Source organism: Miniopterus natalensis, chromosome 18, assembly GCF_054644295.1.
Source record: "Miniopterus natalensis isolate mMinNat1 chromosome 18, mMinNat1.hap1, whole genome shotgun sequence".
In the NCBI taxonomy this organism is placed as follows: domain Eukaryota; kingdom Metazoa; phylum Chordata; class Mammalia; order Chiroptera; family Miniopteridae; genus Miniopterus; species Miniopterus natalensis.
In genome coordinates this window covers 42,408,040-42,428,515 of record NC_142098.1, presented here as the reverse complement: position 1 = coordinate 42,428,515, position 20,476 = coordinate 42,408,040, and the positions used below count along the sequence as shown (strand labels likewise).

At 53.4% G+C, this 20,476-nt stretch overlaps 1 protein-coding gene and 1 long non-coding RNA gene across 3 annotated transcripts; both read right to left on the bottom strand.

Moving 5' to 3' along the window:
* Positions 1-80: 80 nt before the first annotated feature.
* TRIM28 (tripartite motif containing 28) lies at positions 81-5,975 on the bottom strand. Of its 2 annotated transcripts, none has more exons than XM_016215831.2 (17): positions 5,600-5,975; positions 5,168-5,283; positions 4,830-4,962; positions 3,130-3,265; positions 2,937-3,053; positions 2,745-2,859; positions 2,475-2,621; positions 2,280-2,394; positions 2,099-2,205; positions 1,972-2,008; positions 1,824-1,869; positions 1,503-1,752; positions 1,094-1,413; positions 899-1,022; positions 718-804; positions 496-633; positions 81-417 (listed from the first exon to the last, which is right to left on the bottom strand). In XM_016215831.2, the coding sequence occupies exons 1-17, from the start codon at positions 5,958-5,960 to the stop codon at positions 241-243; spliced, it is 2,526 nt and encodes an 841-aa protein (XP_016071317.2). In that variant the 5' UTR covers positions 5,961-5,975; the 3' UTR covers positions 81-240. The 2 variants fall into 2 exon arrangements, with proteins under 2 accessions (XP_016071317.2, XP_087683147.1); XM_087827021.1 differs by having other exon boundaries at positions 5,168-5,280.
* A 6,107-nt stretch (positions 5,976-12,082) lies between these two features.
* On the bottom strand, positions 12,083-18,991 carry LOC107539400 (uncharacterized). Its single transcript, XR_001603397.2, has 3 exons — positions 18,953-18,991; positions 18,747-18,862; positions 12,083-12,262 (listed from the first exon to the last, which is right to left on the bottom strand). It is a non-coding gene; the product is annotated as an uncharacterized LOC107539400 (long non-coding RNA).
* Positions 18,992-20,476: the final 1,485 nt, after the last annotated feature.

The following is a 20,476-nucleotide window of genomic DNA, read 5'->3' as shown; positions in this document are numbered from 1 at the left end:
CCTACTCAGCTCACCAGAGCTTGGGGAGGGATAGATGCAGGCAGAGACCAGACCCAGGAAAACTGTCCCCACCAACCAAGGCCTGAGGAACTCGTGAAGTTTTTATTAAATCCACAGAAGTAAAAACCATATTGTGAGGGGCTGGGGAATGGGGCTACCAAGGAATGGGAGCCAGACCAAAGGGGAAGGGCAAGGGGTGATAGGACACACCCAGGCTGAGCTGGCTCAAGGGGCCCAGCTTCAGGGACCATCACCAGGGCCACTGGACAACTCCTGGGCACTCAGGCCAGCACCAGGGAGGTTCAGTGGCGGGGGCTCCACCAGCACAGCAGAGAACTTGGTGTCACCAAAGGCCTCATTCATGCGAGTCTCAAAAAAACGCTGCAGGCCGATGATTGACTGCACATCTGCCTTGTCCTGGACAGGCAAATTCAAGAGGTGGGTTCCCACTCTACCCCAGCCCCAGCCCCAGCCCCAGCCTATCCACAGACTCACCTCCGTCAGCTTGTTAAACTGCTTGAACATCCGGCCCACATCCTGGGCAAACTCTTGAGGAGAGCTGTAGGGGGGTGACAACTTCTCCTGGAGGCGGGCACGGATCAGGGTCAGGTCCAAGGTGCCACCAGGCTGATCCTACAGGCAGAAGCCACAGGCTGAAAGTGAGGCCAGGCAGCCACTGCCCCTGACACACACACACTCCCAGGTCCCAGGACTCACCACAGAAAAGCTGGAGTCGGTGGCCAGCTGATGCAGGGGCCGGCAGGGCTCATGGCAGAACAGGGCCAGCAAGACACGCTCACATTTCTGTGGACAGTAGGAGTAGGACTTGTCAGGGCTGCGGGGGGGGGGGGGGGGGTGTGCAGCTGCTGGGCAGCGAAAGGAATGATCCTACCCTCACCTGCTGGTTGGCTGGTGAGAGCTTGGCCACCACACCACTGCTGTCACCACCATCCAGGCTCAGACTGCCATCCTCTTCCTTCAGGTCAGGCAGTACGTGGCAGAGCGAGCAGCTCCACTCCTCCCTACAGCAGGCAAGAGTGAGGAACTGTGCAGGACCTGTTCCCCCCTCCCCCCACATTCCACAGCCTCGCACCCTGGCACATCCTGCAGGGCCGGCAAGTGGCAGTCCAGGTGGAAGCAGAACTCGCACTGGTTGCACATGACCAGATCACCTGGCTTCTGGCAGACGCGGCAGATGGTGGCACTGTCATCCAGGGCACCTGGGCCGCCAGAAGAGCCTGAGGTGCCCTCTGGAGCCACCACCTCCAGGCCGGAGCTGGTGCTGCCACTGGGTGAGACCAGGCGGGGGCCCTCCGCGCCAGGGCCCTCCGCCAGGGCCATCAGTACAGGCTTGGTCTCAGGGCCCTCAGTGGCAGCAGGCGGGGCTCCGATGGCGGCCTCTGTCTCTTCCTCCTGAAAGGAAGTGCTGAGGGCTCAGCAAGGTGCAGGCTTCAGCAGATGTCATTTATTTACCAGCCATTACCAATTGGGGACAGACTCACCTTGACAATGGCCATGCCAGGCAGGGGCTGGGGACCAGGGGCCCCAGGCGCAGTCCCAGGCTGTCCAGCAGCAGCAGCTGCAGCCCCACGCTCAATGACAATCAGGTTGTAATCCTCCGTGGTGCTGCCTGGGAAGACTTTGAAGACTGGTGGCTGGCTGTCAGCCGTGAGATCAAGATCCAGGCGCTCGAGGCTCACACGCGGCACCTTTCTCATGAGGCCACTCACTTCGCCCTCACTTGAGCGGGACCTGTGGGTACACCTTCGTGTGAACACCCTTATCTCTATGCCCACCCGGCACCAAAGGACAGCCACACTCACCGTTTCATGCCTGACACATGGGGCTCTGCACTCATGTAAGGATCATCTGCTCAGAAGACAGAGGAGACAAAGGAGACAGTGGGTAGGTGGGTAGGTGGAGCTAGCACACTGGAGTCCTCCCACCTACCAGTGGACCAGACCCACTCACCTGACACAAAGCCATAGCCTTCCTGAACATCCATGGGCTGCGGACAAAGCAGGTTGGACCTCAGTGGGCAGGTGTCCCAGAGGACAACCACCCTCTCCCCGCCCAAGGGTCCCCTTCCCCTGCTCACCTGGCTGCTGCCAGAGCCCTGCTTGCTCAAGGGCCCTGGAGCCCGTGGAGGGGCCATGGGTGCAGGTCCCGTTGAGTTGGTGCCAGGACGCTCTGCCACGATCTTGCCTGCAGGAAGACAGACATAAGGCACAGTTCCTGGAGGGATGGCAAGGTGCAGCCAGTGGAAGACAAGGACCCACCGAAGGCCTCGGCGCTCTTGGTCCAAGCGTTGAGGTCCCACTGGAACTTCATCTCTCCGTGTGGTTCCACAGGGTCCACGATCATCTTGAGGGCACGGTGCAGCTGGAAGTAGATCTGGGGGAGGGGCAGTGCATGAGCTCACAGGTAGTGAAAAAGGTGCCTGCAAGTCACCACCGAGGCGCCCCAACACACACCAATTTCTTGGAAAGCAGGAGAGCTGTGTTGTTGTCGCTCTCCAGGGCCCACGAGGCAAAGCGCAGAATGTGCTCCTGATGCTTCTGGATCTTGGTCATGGTCCAGTGCTGCCGCTCCAGGCGCTCCTGCTGCCCCTCGGTTACCTTCTGCAGGTATAAAGGGGAGGTGTCGTCAGGAAGGAAGATGGCCCAAGGGCCCCTCTCCATTCAAGGACGGCATGAGCAATCAAAAGAGGGTGTCAGTCCCCAGGACCCTCCCCACAGGTGTACCTGGGCATCATTGACCAGCACTCGGCCTCGCTTGTTGAGTTCCTTCATGATCTGCAGAATGGCCATCTTAACATCCACCTGTACACGCTTCTGCACATCGGACACTTGGCGAATCCTGGGGGAAGGGCGTGCCAGATCAGGTCAGGCAGGCACTCACCTGGGGACACCCCCATGGCCCTGGCATCCACTTACGAGCTCCGAACCTCCTTGGTGTTCTTCTGCAGTGTTGCATGCTTGTCGCCAAGGCGCTTCACCAGCGAGGCCAGGAGCTTACGCTGGTTCCTCACTGCATCCTCCAGAAACTGGTATCTGAGGGCAGAAGGAGGTAGGCCTGGGTGCTGAGCATGGGAACAGACAGGGCCCCCGTCCCTGCCTCAGGACTCACTGGTGGTCCTTGTGGGCGTTGAGCTGGCAGTCCCGGCAGGTGAGGGTGTCGCAGCTCTCACAGAACAGCACGAGGGGCTCGTGCTTATGCACGTTGCAGTACACTGTGCGCTCGCCATCTCGGGACTTAGCCGGCCCTGGGGAACAGGTACTGTGAGGACAGAACCCATCCCCAACACCTCCAACTCAGGGGGCCTCACTCCCTGCTTGTCCTGCAACCCTGGACCCTACAGTAGTGGCCAGGGAAGAGCACAGGCCCCAAAGGCCAGATCTTTGCTCTCAAAACCCTCTGCCCCGAGCCTAACCAAGAGACAAAACCCCAATACCACCCATGTCCATCCCACTTCCAGCTTTGAAGCTGACAAAGTGTGAGGATAGATGATATTTGGCAGGAGACCTCCCCCTGCTGTTCCCTCTACTGGAACCTTCTCCAGGTGGACACTGTAGAGCTCCTCTGCTTCCAAACCCCCCACTTGCTCCCCCCTCCTTTCTCCTCCACTCACACCAGGTTTTGTCCAACAGAAGAGGGGCTTCTGGCTACTGTGGCATCTCAGCACAAAGAATATTTGCTTTCTGGCACACACAGAAACCAAACCAGTGTTTCCTCAGGAGGCATGCCTGGTGACTTCCTTTCTCTCCTCTGAAGAGAAGGCCTTGGACCTTACAACCCATAGGCCCACAAGCAGAGCCTCTCATGCTGGGAGAGATGAGATATCAGACCAATATCCTCAGAAAGGTGTCAGGCCCCCTTCCTGTGAGGGAGGGTCCCAGTGTTCAATTATACCACCCAAACAACAAATATACCATATGGACACCCTCCTGTCCCAACCCCAGAACCTGTCACCATTAAAAAGTTGCTTAGGAGTCTGTTCCTCCTTCCTCCCCAAATCCAAAAACATCCCAACTACACCAACCCAGCCTGAGACCAGGCCTCCAATATTGCCTCCTCCTGCACCTTGACCTCTGCCTAAAACACAGGATGCCCTGCAGACCTCTGCCCTTCCCTCCTGGCACCTCCTGCCCCACAGCCACCACCTCCATTTTCATTTTCCCACCAATAATGTCCTCCAGGCTGAAGCAGCCACAGCATAACTACCAAAAGGCCACTTGTGAGGAGGCACATACCAAAAACCAAGGTAAACTCAGAAAGCTATCAAACCTGTCTTCATATCTAACAGCACATTCACAGAAAGCTACAGAAACCCAGCTGAACTTTTAGACTTCTAAAACCAAAAGATAAAACACTTCCAGGACTCATCGTCCATAACGGCCTGAGGGCTCTCACAACTTGTCAAGACACTGTGTTATGGCCCTGAGGCCTCTCTCCTAGTTTTAAACCAGGTGCTAGGCAACCCCAGGTCAAGGAGGCCCTTCACATCCTTTCATTGTCTGCACATGCCAGTTCTTCCACCACTGGGGCCTAACTCCTACCTGGGGGCTTCCCTGAGCCTTGTGTGCACAACACTAACACACTGAGGTCCCCTTGTGTACTCCCCAACCCCCTGCCTGTGGCTTTTCCCCTCCACCTGGCCTAGCAGAGCCTGCATACCAGAGCCCCACCATACCCAGTTCTGCCACATAGCCTTCCAGGTAGTGCCCCTAGGAAGGTTCCAGGACCCATCCACCGTCTGCAACCACATCATAAACAGCTGACAGCACATGTACAAGGGCAGTCAGAGCCTCCCCTTCCACTTCTCGTACCAGTGGAGCGCACAGTGTGGTCCTTGGTGTACTTCACCCGCTGGTGTGCCTCCACACAGGTCTCACACAGAGGCTCCGAGCATTCCACACAGTAGCTGGTGGCTGGGGCATTATCCTCACAGCTGGTGCAGCACTGCTGGGCAAAGGCAGAGTCAGGAAACCCCCACCAGAAAGGTCTGCATTTACACCCCAAAAAACTTAAGATAAGGTGGTTCCTTCACAGCCTGCCCAGCGCCTCACAGTGCAGGGACAGTAAAGCCTGGAGTCGGTAACATGTCCCTGAGCTGGTGTCCCTCCCCATGGCCAAGGCCTCCTGGGATTGCTAAGGCAGGACATACCTGATTCGCATCCTGGGAGTCCGTGGGAGCCTTGCTGCCACTGTCCCGCATAAAATAATTCTCCACAATGTCTTTGGAGAAACACTGCTGCTTGCACACAGGACAGTCCACGACTGCTAAGAGTAGGAACGAGTGAAATCATTGCATGCTCGCATACAGGATATAACCCCATCCCCCCACTGGACCCCAACCTCGGTCCCATGCTGGGCCAGCCCCTCCCCTCCCCTCCCACAGCTGGACCCAAAACCTTTTACCAAACTGGAAGCAAACATCCCATCTCAGCGCACACCCGATCCAACCCAGCGCTCCCTGGTCACTATCACTACCCTCTCCACCAGGCGACCCCCACCAACGCCACGCTAAGAACGAGCCCCCAAACTGAGCGCATAGAAATCGAAGGCCGCCGGTGGGGGAGGGGCCGAAAGGACTTACCGGCTCCGTCGCCCGCCGCCCCGGCGTCCCCCGAGCTGTTGGCGGTGGATGGCGCCGGGGGCCCGAGGCAGGCGTTGCAGGCCGAGTGCAGGCAGGGCAGCAGGCGCGGCTCCCTCTCGGGCCGCAGACGCTCCCGGCACACGCCGCAGTGCTCCAGCAGCTCTAGAGCCTCGCCGCCGCCCCCAGCGGGCGACGACGCCGAAGCCGTGGCCGAGGCCGAGGCCGAGGCCGCGGCTGCAGTCGAGGCCGCGGCCGCGGCCGGGGCGCGCTTTTCGCCGCCCGCCGAGCCCTCGCCCGGGCTCGGGCTGCTCGAGGCGGCTGTCGCCGCCGCCGCCGAGGCCGCTGCCGCGGAGGCCGCCATTCACTAGCCGCCGGGGGCGCCCGGGGGGAGGAGGGGCTCGGGGCCCGCCGCGCAGGCGCAGACGCGCTCGCCGCCAACGGCTGGGTCGCCGCCGCCGCCGCCGCTGCTGCGAGGCCGAGCGCTGCGGAGCACCGCCTGGGCCGCCGCCCGCTGCGCGCAGGGCGCTGCCGAGGCGCGGTCGGCCGCTGCCTGCTCGCGTCCCGCCGCCGCCGCCGCCCGCGCTCCCTCCTCAGTGGCCGCCGAGACCCACTACACGCGCCACGCTAACAACCGCTCGCCCGCGCGCCCACTCGCAGAAAGAGCCGAGGCCGGGGGGCGGGACAGAAATAACTGGCGCCGCCGCCGCCGCGCACGCGCACAGGGAGGCTTGCCGCCGGGGGCGGACCCCAGGCCAGGCGCGGCGAACCAACGCGCGAGTACGCACGCGCCTGGACGGGACCCTCCCCTTCGCCTACACCACGTCGGCGCGGCCGGGAGGCGGGGCGGGGCGCCTGGGACGTCACCGCCGCCCTGGCCCGGGGGCGGGTGCGCGCGCCGCCGCTAGTCTGGAGCGCGGTGCCCCTCGGCTCTGCCCCGCGCCCCCCGCTGTTCCGCGCGCGCCGGCCGGCGGTCGGGCTCCCCTTCGCTCCCGCCCCTGCGGCGGCCCGGAGCGCCCTCCCGTCCCTGCGTCTCGGGAGCGGGGCCGAGGCCCGAGGAGAAGCCGAGAGGGGCGCGGGGGCCCCATCCCGAAGGCAGTGCGGTCCCAGGAGGCTGACTTTTGGGCTTTAACCTTTTTGTCTTAGCGTGAAACACACTGAAACCTGCGTTAGCCCAACAGTTCCCTAGAGGCGACAGAGCAGCGGGTCTGCTATGCTTTCTCGGGCGGGCGAACCGAACCTCCACGCTGGCCCAATTCTAAGGAAGGAAGAAGGTCGAGGGAGACTCCGGTCGAGGGGTCGGCCCTGGGGCGGGTGCAGAGCTGGGGACCTGCGCGCCCAGCCCCCGGCCCTGCCCGCCTTCCCGGGCTTGCACACGCCGAGGCCGCGGCGGCCCCGCACGGGCTCCCAGGGAGCCCGCAAGTGGCGGCGGAGGCGTGTCCCGCGCTCCAGGGCCGGGTGTGGCCTTCGTCGCGGGCGGGGCGGGGGGCCGCGGGGCTTTGTCTCCGCGCGGGCCTTTGTTCCAGCCCCGGCGCGGCCCCGCCCCTTAGGCAGCGGGCCCGCCCCTCTCGGCGGCGGCCCCCGGGTCCTGGAGGGGCGCTGGCTTCCTCCCTCGGATAATTAGGGAGGAAAGGGGATGCCTGGCTCCGCACTGGGGGAGCTGTGGCGTCCTTTAGTAACATAGGCTGGACTCTTTCCACGGCCCCATCGCGCACTTGGCTTCAAAATCACGGAAGGTTGGAGGGGTCAGGAACCAGAGTGTCAAAATAAGTAGGTAATAGTAAAGAGTGTCCGAGGGGACTCCCCTAGGGGCTTCCCCCAAACACCGGCAGGAAGGACGGTTCAGGCAGAAAGACAGAAGTGCAAAGGCCCTGAAGCTGACCAGGCACTTAGAGAGCAGTGCAGTTTCGAGTGGTAGAAAGTTCGTCGAGGGGGCTGGACCCCAACCTGGTTTCCCCTATTACAGGCCCTTCACTAGACTAGCAACTGGTCCTGTGGTTTCAAAAACCTGCCAGGACGCATGCTCCTCTCTAAAACACACACACACACACACACACACACACACACACACACCACCCCCCACCCCCCACCCCCCACCCCCCGTCTAGGCCCAGGACCTTTCCTTCCCAGTGCACAGCAGCCACACAAGCAGAGTGCCAGCAGCAAGCCTTGGAGAGTCTTCTTACCACCCAGTACTGGGTCACTGCCAGGTCTTTGTCTAAATGGGGAAACCAAGGCTTCTGGAAATGCCAAGACAGCATTAGGGAAGGGGTGGGTCAACTGGAAACCAAGCTCAGGCAGGCTCAGGCGCACAAGGGGGCATCCCAGGACTGGCTGAGCTAGAGTGGGCATAGCCAAGGCAAGGCCAGGGGAGAAGCCTTGCTGAGGTTGTCTCTGAGGAGTCAGCCTATCCATACAGCCTATTGTAGGTGTACTGCGCCACTCAGGTACATCTTGGCTCTGCCCCTGTAGTAGGCCACACTGAAGAGCAGTCAGTATCACTTTATGCTCTCATTCCCCATGCTCCTGTCCACGCTTTGCAGCATCTCACCCTTCCCAGTCCTGGACAGACTAGAAACAGTCTATATTCTTGCTTTGCAGGCAAGACTTCAGGGCTGAGACAATATACAGGAGTCACTCAGACGGAACCAAGGTCCTGCCCACCATCCCTTCTCTGCTGCAGGCACTACCCTCAGGCTGTCTTCCTTCTCTACACTCCCCACCTGCACCTGGCTCTCCCGCCAACCTTTGGGTGTCACCCCCAGAGCTACTTCCCAAGGAGGTATTGTGACTACATCACTCCAATCTCTTACTCTGTCCACACAGATTTCATTCACGAACTAGACAGGTGTGATAGTTGCACATCAGGAATGTACTGATTGCCACTAAATTGTACACTTCAAAATTGTTAAAATGAAAATTCATGTTGTATTTTACCACACACATCAAAATCAGGTCTTGATGACACCCCGACAGCTATGAGGTCTGTCCACTGGGCTCCAGCCATGAGGGCTAACCTGTCATTCCCACCTCAGCGCCTTTATACTTGCTGTTGCCTCTCCCCAGATGCTTCCTCTCACCTCTCTTTCTGGCTGGCTCCTCTCTTTCTTCATATTGAACTACAGAGAATCACAGAGATGGGAGCTCCAGATTGCCTGCACTCACTGCTACAGCTGCCACACCCAGCCCGGCCACCCCACAGCAGGCACTCAGTAAATGTGCAAAAGGAAAAACAAATGCTTGGGGATGATGACTGCCTTGACCCTGCCAGTTCTGGGTTTTTGCTTTTGTTTTTTAATAGAGGAGTTTATTTGAGCCAAACTGACAATTGCCTGACAGCAAAATCTCAAATGCTCCCTTGACCCTGACAGTTTTGTAGACTACAAGATGAGATTCGGATTCTACTACTTTTAAAGCTTTTTTTAATAGACTTAAAATTCACATAACATCAAATTAATCATTTTAGCTCTTTTAAAGTGGAATTTCGGTTTTTTACCTGGTATTTTATGCATTCACAATGTTGTGCAACCACCACCTCCATCTGGTTCCAGAACAATTTCACCTACCCAAAGGAAACCTTGTATCCATCAGCACCACCCCATTCCCTCTCCCACTAGCAACCACTGTTTGCCTGTTTCTATCAACTTTTTAAGCTTTTTTTCTATCTCTAGAACACACTCCTGAACTGAGCACTGCAAACTAGGGGCCCACATGACTCTAAAGAACTTTTTAACCTTTTGATGGAAGTTTATAATACATAGAGAAAAGCACACCCATCTTACATACAGGGAGCACCCTAGGTAATCAGCTATGATAGGAGAAACAAAGAATGTCTCTGGCTCCCAGCAGCCCTCCATGCCCCTCATAGCCAGGGCCATCCTGAGTTCTCCCACCCCAGATACACAGCGGTGCTGTTCTGTACTTGGAATCACACAAGGTTTGCACATCAGCATCTGGCTGCTTTCCTGCGTGTACATCCGTGTGGCTCTGTGTGGCCATTCTTGTGTGGGCCCCATCACACAGATACCCTTCTGCTTGTGCACACACTGCCTTATGGGTTCGTGCAGGAGGCAACCACTCCCTGTGTCTCTCTTTCCCTCTCTCTCCCTTCTACTCTCTCTGAAAAGCAATGGAAAAAATATCCTTAGGTGAGGATTAAAAAATAAGCAAGTATTCCTGGGGGGAATGGATGGGTGAGAGATGGAAGGCAGAAAACAAGCTTTTTTCAAAATTTTATTTATTGATTGATTTGAGAGAGAGGAGAAGAGAGAAACATGTATTTGTTCCACTTATTTATGCATTCATTGATTGATTCTTGTGTGTGCCCTGACCAGGGATTGAATCCCAAACTTTGGGGTATGGGGATGACGCTATAACCAACTGAGCTACCCGGGCAGGGTAGAAGGCAAGCTTATATGCAGGCAGCGTAGAGAAGGCACCAGATCCTCTCAGTTGCCCTTTAAAATCACTATGGTCCCTTCATCAGTTTCCTGTGGCTACTGTAACACATTACCACAAACTTGATGGCTTAAAACAGAAGTTTAATTTCACAGTTCTGAAGGCCAGAATTCTGAACTGAAGTGTTGGCAGCTTCCTCTCTGGAGGCTGCAGGAGAGGACCCTTCCTCGCCTCTTCCAGCATGTTGCCTTTGCCTTTCTCTCCTAAGCTCCAAGGGCCTTCTTTTGCCTCTGTAACTTGTTTCCAGAGCCCATGCAGCCCTGCCGGGCGTAGCTCAGCGGTTGAGCGTTGACCTGGGATCCAGGCGATCGGGGTTCAATTCCTGGTCAGGGCACATGCCCGGGTTGTGGGCTCGATCAATGACTCTGTCATCATTGATGTTTCTATCTCTCTCTCTCTCTCTCTCCTTTCCTCTCTCTGAAATCAATAGATATATTTAAAAAAACAAACAAACAAAAAAAACCAGAGCCCATGCAGCTGGCTCACTTCTTTCTACCTCTGTAGCTTTCTAAACAAACGTTCACTGCCGGCCAGTGTACTCAGTGGTTGAGTGTCAAACTGTGAACCAAAGGTCCTGAGTTCGATTCCTAGTCAGGGCACATGATTGGGTTTCGGGCTCGATCCCCAGTAGGGAGCGTGCAGGAAGCAGCTGATCGATGATGATGTTTCTCCCTCAAGATGTTTCTATCTTGCCTGGCCAGCGTGGCTCAGCGGTTGAGCATCGGCCTAGGATCCAGGAGATGGAGGTTCGATTCCCAGTCAGGGCACATGCCTGGGTTGTGGGCTCAATCCCCAGTTGGGAGCATGAAGGAGGCAGCTGATCAATAATTCTCATCATTGATGTTTCTATCTCTCTCTTTCCCTCTCCCTTCCTCTCTCTGAAATCAATAAAGATATATTTAAAAAAAAAAAAAGATGTTTCTATCTTTCTATCCCTCTTCCTTCCTCTCTCTCTAAAAAATTCTATTTAAAAAAATATAAAAAAATTAAACATTCACTTATAATTTGGGGCAGGGGAAGGCCAACATTTTCACACAGACTTTTCCTCTGTGTGCTGTTGCTATGGACTGATTTGTGTCCACTGCAACATTAGGTTGCAGCCCTGCCAACGAGATAGTATTTGGAGATGGGCCCTTAGGGATATAATTAGGCTTAGGTGGGGTCATGAGGGTGGGGCCCTCATGATGGGATTAATGGTCCTCCTAAGAAGAGATACCAGAAAGTTTGCTGTAATCACAAACAGGGATCCTGTGAGCAAACAGCAATGTGACATCCTCCTATAAACCCAGAAAAAAGGCCTCAGAATGTAACCTACCTGGCTGGCGCCTTGACTTGGACTTCCCAGCCTCAAGAAGTATTTCGCTTATTTAGGCCTCCCTGTCTGTGGTATTTTATTATGGCAGCTGAGCAGACTAAGACAGTTGTCAAATTTGCCTCTGCCTTGCTCTTTCAAGGGTACCTGTGCATTTACATTCAGAGCCCACCCATGTAACTCAGGATAATTTCCCCACTCCAAGATCTTTAATTGCTAAGAACCTTTTTCCTTCTAGGAAAGCACTTCCAGGCTCCAGGGGTTACAATGTATATAGCCTTGAGGACCATTTGTCAGTTTATTGCAATCCACGTTTCACAGAAGGGAAAACAGATCCCCAAAGAACAGAAGGTGCTCTCCAGGGCCCCACAGTCTGTGTGGGTTCAGCCCAGTCCTGGGCTCAGTGAGTGCCCTCACCCCTTCCATTTGCTGCTTCCCAAGAAATCTGTGGTCCCCAGGAGTGACCAGGAGGGAGAGGATGGGAGATATCCAAAGCCCAGAGGGCTATTCCTTCCCCTGTAGAGAGAAACCAGAGGAAATGGCTGATTCCAGAACCACAAAGGGGAAGGCCTAGGCTCACCTGGAACACCTTGTTATGCCGCAAAGTGAGAAGTGCCCAGCCTTGGCTGGTTTGGCTCAGTGGTTGGAATGTCAGCTGGTGGCTCCCTCTCTCTCTCTCTCCACCCCCTTCCACTCTCTCTGAAAAGCAATGGAAAAAAATATCCTCGAGTGAGGGTTAAAAAAAAAGAAGAAGAGTGACAGGACATACTACAAGGACACAGGAGCCAAACCTGATGACATTCCTGAAGCATCAGGAAAAACAATGACAGGCCACAGCCGGGTGCCGCAGTTGGTTAGAGTGCCATCCTGATACACCAAGGTTTCGGGTTCAATCACTGGTCAGGGTACATACAAAAAGCAACCAATGAATGCATAAATAAGTAGCACAAAACAACAAACAGGTGTTTTTTTCTCTTTCTCACCCTCTCCAAAAAATTAAAAGAAAAAGATAAAACAATGACAGTCACTGTTCTTCCAATGAATCCACCCTATCCATGAATCTGTAAAGGTTCTCAGAAAAGAGAGAGCCAGAAAAATAAGGCCATCTGTCAGCCTATGACGCCGCCTTCAAGCCAGCCTCTTGCTCTGAGAATTCAGCACAGATCCTGTCTTCCCAAGGGGAACTGTATTTCAGAGGAACACATGGTCCCAGTTCTGGTTTAGATAATTACATGCTAGAATTTCAAAAACATCATTTCCCAACCTATAATGAGATTCCTGAACAGCCCAGGATTATCTGTGTAGATATTCTGGGGTGAATGGGGGGTGTGGTGTCATGTGGCCATCTGAGAGTGGACTCATGAGTGGGCAGTGGACAGTCAGGCTGTTACTGCCCCCATATTAGGGTTAGCAACACTGAGATCCAGATGGCACCCACCCAACCCCCTTGTGAGGGATTCTAGCCTGAAAGCCAAGTTCTTAACCTAACTTTCCATTAACGGGCTATAAGGAGATGTTGGAGGGAGGGAGAGAAATAGCCAGCAAGTCCATCCTGAATGGGGATGTCCCTTATTAAGGGTCCACTGTCTTCCACCAGACACCAGATTACTGACTGCTGGGCTGGAGCAGAAGCGGACACAGATGGCACAAATGTCCTAAAACTGGACTGTGCTGATAGCTGCGCAACAATGAATGTTATTTTACTAAAAGTCTTTCAAGGGTACCGCAATGGCTGTATTTCATGGCATGTAAATCAACTGTTAGAAAAGGGGGGGGGGGCGACCAAAGCAGATGTACAAACAGCCTGGACAATAGCACAGGAAGGGGAGGGGGTGGAAAAAGGGTAAAGGGGGGATAAACGTGATGGAAGGAGACGTGACTTGGGGTGGTGAGCACTCAGTACAGTGCACAGATGGTGTGTTGTGGAGCTGTGCACCTGAAACCTGTATAATTTTGTTAACCAATATCACCCCAATAAATTCAATAAAAGGGGAAAAATCAGCACATGAAAAAACACATCATTCCTCACCAGGGAAATACAAACCAAACACTATGAAAATGATCGATACCCACTTAGGATTACTTTTTATTCTTTTTAAAAAAATATATATATACACATACATATGTATCTATATATTATTGATTGATTTGAGAGAGAGAAAGAAAAGAGAGAAAGGAACATCAATTTCTCACCCCATTCTTTGATTGTTTCTTGTATGTGCCCTGACCGGGGATGGAACCTGTAGCCTTGGTGTATCAGGAACCACACTCCAACTAACTGAGATACCCAGTCAGGGCCCATTCTTATTTTTAAAAGCTGCACGTGTCCGGCTGGCACGGCTCAATAGTTAAGCATCAACCTCTGAACCAGGAGCTCACGGTTCAATTCCCAGTCAGAGCACATGCCTGGATTGCTGGCTCAGTCCCCAGTAGGGGGCATCTGATCAATTACTCTCTCATCATTGATGTTTCTATTTTTCTTGTCCTCTCTGAAATCAATAAAAACATATTTAAAGAAAAAAAAAGCTGCACAGAATGTAAATTGATAATAATAATAATAATAAAAATAAAAATAATAATAAAGCTGCACCCAGAGGTTAAAAGAGGAGTTCGTCAGTGTCTTGAACACGAAGAGGGCTGGGTGGAGCAGGGCAGTCCTTATCATGGGGGATGGGACTAGGTCAGGGTGCGGCCAGCATGGAGAGCAGGGCTGGGGGGAATTCTGCCTCAGTTGCCCACCCAGGCCAGCCAGGAAGTGTTTTTCAGACCAGAAGCCAAGGACAGAGCTCTGGAATGGAAAACAATCTAACTAGACATAATTCACAATCTCTGGGAGGTACAGGAGCCAGAAGCACAGTGACTGAGACCTCATACAGTGGGAGGCCATTGGTATTAACTGTGCAGCACAGGCAAATCTATATCGACCTTGGGTTAGCTGTTGCCTAGAACAGGGGAGGGGGCAGGGGATCCCAGTGAATGGTCGGGTCTCACTGGAGATGATGGAAATGTTCTAAAAATGGAGGGTGCTGCCCTGGCCGCTGTGTCCCAGTGGTTAGAACGGTTAGAGCGTGGGCCCTGCACACTGAAGGGTTTCAGGTTGGATTCCTGGTCAAGGGCACATACCTGGGTTGCAAGTTCGATCCCCAGCCTGGTCGGGGCACATGCAGGAGGCAGCCAATGTGTCTCTCTCACATCAATGTTTCTCTCTCTCCCCCTCGCTACCCCCCCATTCCATTCTTTCTAAAAAAAAAAAAAAAAAAAAAATCAATGGAAAAAATAACCTTGAGTGAGAATTAACAAAACAAAAAAAAGGAGGGTGCTAAGGGTCACAACATGGTAAATTTACTGAAAACGACCACACTGTATGTACACTTGGAATGAGAGAATCTTTTGAGAAACTTGGTGTCCAGTGACAGGAAAGGCTTTGAAAAAGAGTGAAGGTGTGGCACTCATATCTGCTCCTACACCCAGGGCCCAGCCCCAGGATGCCCAGGAGCAAGCAGTAGAGGGGAAGCCACTGAGCAACAGGGATTAGAACAGAACATTTTAATCTGGTTTCAGTGGATTTTTTATTTATTTAACCCTCACCCAAGGATATTTTTCCATTGCTTTTCAGAGAAAGTGGAAGAGAGAGAGAGCGAGAGCGAGAGAGACATCAATGTAAGAGAGACACATCAATTGGTTGCTTCCTGTAAGCACCAGGGATGGAGCCTGCAACCGAGGTACATGCCCTTGGCCAGAATAGAACCCTGGACCCTTCAAGTGCACAGGCCAACGCTCTATCCACTTAGCCAAACTGGCTAGGGCTTCAGTGGATTCTTACACCCCAGAAGGAACTAGAAGGCTTAAGGAACAAAAATGCCCAGGCATGCCACCTTGAGAGGCTTTCCTTTTGCCTATAAGCTTTACTTTAAAAAATAATGTTTTAGGCCCTAGCTGGGTAGCTCAGCTGATTAGAGTGTCCTCCAGATATACCAAGGTTGCAGGTTCCATCCTTGATCAGGACACATACAAGAATCAACCAAAGAATGCATAAACAAGTGGAACACCAAACTGATGTCTCTCTCTCTCTCTCTCTCTCTCTCTCTCTCTCTCTCTCTCTCTAAAATCAATAAATTGCCTGGCCGGCGTGGCTTAGTGGTGGAGCATCAACCTAGGATCCAGGAGATCGCTGTTCGATTCCCAGTCAGGGCACATGCCCAGGTTGCAGGCTCGATCCCCAGTCAGGGGCCTGCAGGAGACAGCCAATTGATGACTCTCTCATCATTGATGTTTCTCTCTCTCTTTCTCCCCCCTCTCCCTTCCTTTCTCTCTGAAATCAATAAAGATATATTTTTTAAAAATAAAAATAAGATCAATAAAATAAAATCAACAAATAAAATAAAAATTTTTAATGTTTTTTTGTTTAAACTTTGTCTTTAGTATACTAAATACATGACACACACACACAGAAAGACAAATTTAGAAAAAAAATGACTAGTTTGGGGATGAGTGTGTATGCTGCATTGTTCTCTGTGCTTCTTGGGCTTTTTCACTTTTCATAATCAAGGCAAAGGCCCTGGCGTGGGGACCCTGGGTTACAGAGTGCTTGTCACCTTTCAGTTTAGGTCTCCTTCCAACCTAGTTTCCTCAGGCTGGTCTAGGAGGCTAATAGGAAGGTGTCTGTATTTTACATATGAAAGCAAATTAAGCCTCCGTGCTGCAAATACTCCTCATCGCAGCCCCACCCAATTCCCTCCTTGGCAGTCACTGACACCTCTCTGGATGTTTCTTTTTTGCTAAATCCTTTCTTGCTCCTAAACCGCTGTAGACTCCACTGGGGCCTAGACAGGCCTTTCAGGTGCCTGAATGGGATCCTGCCGCGGCCCCTCTCCCACTCCAAAGGGCTCCTCATTTCCTGTCAATTCAGTCAGGAAGGCTAAATGCCCCACTGCTGGTGCCTGTTCAGGGACCACTCTCCGTGTCAACCCTATCCTGGTACCAGGATGCCTTTGTCTGGGGATGTGCTTAGTGTCTGACCCCTGGGCCAAGGGAAGCTCCAGGCCCACTGAGGTATGTGTCTGGGATCTGCATCCCACACCAGGTGCAGCCCAGATTCGTTACCATAGAGCTTGGAGACACCGTGGCCTGAGTGCTGGGCTATACCCATGGACAGTGGCTGCTTCAGAGGTGACCATGACTGGAAAGCCAGCCTCATAGCAACGGAAGGTGGAGGGAGGTTGGGGACCCAGACTAAGCTGGGAGCTGGGAGCTGGGAGCTGGGAGCTGGGAGCTGGGAGCTGGGAGCTGGGAGCTGGGAGCTGGGAGCTGGGAGCTGGGAGCTGGGAGCTGGGGCTGAGCCTTCTGAATTCTGACCTAAGCCCTGCAAAGTCCACATGGCCCTGCAACAGAGTGAGGTCTAGAGCAGCACGGTGTCCCACTGGCGCCCCAGGGGCCTGGGGTGGTGTAGGGATGGGGGTCCTGAGTCCACCAACTGAGGAGGTCCAGCCATTCAGGAGCTCAATTTCTTTTTCTTTATCTTTATTAACCTCAGAGAAAGGAAGGGAGAGAGAGAGAGAAAGAGAGAAACATCAATGATGACAGAGTCATTGATTGGCTATCTCCTGCATGCCCCCGACTGGGGATCAAGCCTGCAACCCAGGCATGTGCCCTGACCAGGAATTGAACCGCGATCTCCTGGATCCTAGATTGACGCTGAACCGCTAAACCACGCCCAGCAGGGCAGGAGCTCAATTTCCAACGCTCTTTTTCTGTGTCCGGGATCCTTGGGACCTCCCAGGCTCTTCCCTTGATGGTCAGCCTTGTCCCCAGTCCCTTCTCATCCCCCCCTGCCTTGACGACTCTAGCCTTTGGTGGGTGGGTCTGCCTAGGGCCAGGTAGCTTGTGATCCTGACTTCACGCAGGAAAAATTTCACAACACGAGTCCAGATGACCATGAGGGGACATTCATTAAAGGTGGTAACGTGAAACAAGAAGGGGCTCAGCATAGAAGAAGCAATAAGAGAGCCTAGCCTGGGCTGCCCTCGCTCTCTGGGAAGTCAGAGAAAAGGGGGCCTTGGGCTCAGGTTCAGGGGTTAGCCTGTGACGAGCTGCTGCTGCCCATTGCTCCCCTGGTTGCAAACCTGGTGGAGTCCTTTAGGGTTTAGAGATGTATGACTGTGGGAGAAGAAAAGAGGAAAGGAAATGAGGACTGCTCCCCAGAGGGAGAGCATGCGCTGGGTCTTTTGTCTTGAGGCTTTATCTCTTTCTCCAAGGTGAAGGCGGGAATCTTAGGGGAGGTCTCAGGGGAGGGTTTCAACAGAATATTCATCAGTTTTCTAGGTGTCCTCCTTCAGGGTGATTGTCTTCACTGATTGGTCAGTGTAAGGGCAGGGGGTCATTAGTCATTGCAACTGGTCCTGGTGTTGCCCACCTGGTTTTGCTGCTTTTCTGGGTCTGGAGCTGAAATACAACTGAGGCCTAGATGTTATCCTAGGGAGATGACCTGTATCTGCTGTAAATTGTTCTGTTTGTTCAGCTATCTGTCTCAGTTTCCCTATTTCATTTGTCCTGGCTTACTGGCCTGTCTCATCCCCACCCCTTTTCCCCAGGTGCATTTTTCTTCTTTAAAATATATCTTTATTGATTTCCAGAGAGGAAGGGAGAGGGGGAGAGACAGAAACATCAATGATGAGAGAGTCATTGATCAGCTGCCTCCTGCATGCCCTGGACTAGGGATTGAGCCCACAACCCAGGCATGTGCCCTGACTGGGAATCGAACCACAATCTCCCAGATCCTAGGTGGATGCTCAACTGCTGAGTCATGCCCGGCCTGGCCAGGTGCATTTTTCTTCCCTCTCTCTTTCTCATAAGCTCAAAGGGCCCTTTTTTGTTTTTGCCTCTGTAACTTGTTTCCTGAAGCCTATTTTTCCTATGACTCATTTCTACCTCTGTGATTTTCCTTTTTCTTTTTAAATTCTCATTGATTCTAGGGAGAGAGGTAGATAGAGGGAGAGAAACATTGATGTGAGAAAGAAACATTGATTGGTTGCCTCTTGTATGTCCCCAACTGGGGATTGAAACCACAACCTAGGTATGTGCCTTGCCTGGGAATCAAACCCAAGACCCTTCGGTGCACAGGATGACACTCTAACCAACTGAGCCACGCCAGCCAGGGCAACCTCTGTGATTTTCTAAATAAACTTTCTCTTATAGTTTGAAAAAAATTAAAACAAACATAAACCTGTTCCCCAAAATGCCCCCATAACTACTGTGAGAAAGGCCTTTGGAGAGAAAAGCAAAATATGTTTTCTCAAGGCCTGAGAGGGTTAGGGTTTGGGTTTTTCCCTCCTGTCCCATGCCCTCCCTCCTCAGAGTCCTCACACATGCCTTTCCACCTACCTTGATGTGGTTCCAGCCATGTCTGGACAGTTGGCTCCCCTCTTGCCCCCAAGTCTCCTCACAGGTAGGACCTTGTAGGGTAGGGGAATGAGACCCCCTATGGTGTCTGCTGAATGCTGGGAAGGCAGAAATGAAGTATTTGGCATGAGACAGGCAATGGGAAGATATTCATTCTATGAAATCAGTGGCATTTATCAGACACTTACCAGGTGGAGGCCCTGAATCTCTGGCAGCTGTAGTATTTATTTCTGAGAGAGGGGGAGAGGGAGAGAATGAAACATCAATGGGGACCCTACTGCACGCCCCCTACTGGGGATCCAGCCCAAAACACCGGTATGTGCCCTGACCAAACTCAGGACTTCTCTGTGCATGGGACAACGCCCAACCAACTGCACCACACCAGCCAGGGCTCTGTTGCTTCTTAACAAATGACCACAAACTCAGTAGCTGAAAACAACACCCATTTATTAGGTGTAGGTCAGAAACCCATGCAGCAGCCTAGCTCCACGTCTCACAAAGGCTGCAATCAAGTTGTGGGCAGGACTAAGCTCTCATCTGGAAGCTCTGGGGAAAAATCTGCTTCCCAGCTCATTCAGGTTGTTGGCAGAATGAATCCAGGTCTGTGTGGTTGTAAGACTGAGGCCCCTGTTTTCTTGCTGGCTGTCATCCAGGGCTCTGCTCTTCTCAGATTCTGGACCCCGCATTCACCCCGGCATTCCCTGTCACATGGCGCCTTCCACCTTCAAAGGCCCCAGAGTCTTTTTAATTCAAGTCTCTCTGCTTTCCTCTTCTGCCTTTAAGGACCTTGCTTATTGCCTTGGGTCTACCCAAACAACCCAGGATCATCTCCATATTGTGAGGTCAGCTGATTAGTAACCTTAATTATATTTGCCAAATCCTGGAGATTTGGGCAAGGAATCTTGGAGGGGGGCATTTTTAGAATTTTGTCCCCCTACACAACATGAGATGACTTACAATGCATTAGAATCTAGTGGAATCAGGTATGGAGCAGGGAGAAGAAGCTATTGGCACCTCCAATCCTGTTTAGCTTGTAGGGGCAGCAGCTGTCTGTCAAGATGAAGGACAGAGATGACCTCTGCCCTCACAGGCCCTGTGACTGAGGACGGGGGAAACTGGAGGTCAGGGAGGTTCCCTGAGGGAGGTGGTGGCAGCTGAGCACTGTGACAGGGACCTGCACAGGCTGGCCTTCAGGTGGGCACAGCAAGGGCCTGCGAGGCCAGAGAGGGGTCAAGAGGGGCTGTTGAGGTTGAATGGAGCAGACACAGTGGACTAGGCAGGCCATTGTGAGGGGCCTACATTCTGAACACAGACAATGAAGCCATTAGACATGGGTATTAATGAGCTTCCTCAGGTCATGGGCCACAGGACAGGCTGCTGGTGGGGACAGTGATTCCTTTCCCGGCACATTCCCCTCCCCTCCACGACCTTCAATACATTTACAATACAGCTGTGGCAAGCAGGCACTCTGACCTTGTCCCCACACGGAGGCTGAGAAGTCAGGCACCCTGACGCTGGGCTCCACGCCTGCTGCATGAGGCATGGGATCTGCTGAGGTCCTGGCCCTCCTGCCTCCCTCCAGCCCCCATGAGCAGAGCACAAAGCCAAGCCAGCTCCGTCAAGGCCCTTGTAGACCTAGATGTTCCCACAGACTCTGCCCCTTGTGACTTCGGGTCCTTGGGGTCTGGCTGCCCACCGCCGTCCTGCAGAGG

Excerpts from the sequence above, each read along its gene's own strand:
- TRIM28 (XM_016215831.2), bottom strand. The coding sequence starts at position 5,960 with ATGGCGGCCTCCGCGGCAGCGGCCTCGGCGGCGGCGGCGACAGCCGCC. Across the intron at positions 2,009-2,098 it reads AGGGCTCTGGCAGCAGCCAG|CCCATGGATGTTCAGGAAGG; the intron begins GTGAGCAGGGGA and ends CTTTGTCCGCAG. Across the intron at positions 805-898 it reads TCTCACCAGCCAACCAGCAG|AAATGTGAGCGTGTCTTGCT; the intron begins GTGAGGGTAGGA and ends TACTGTCCACAG.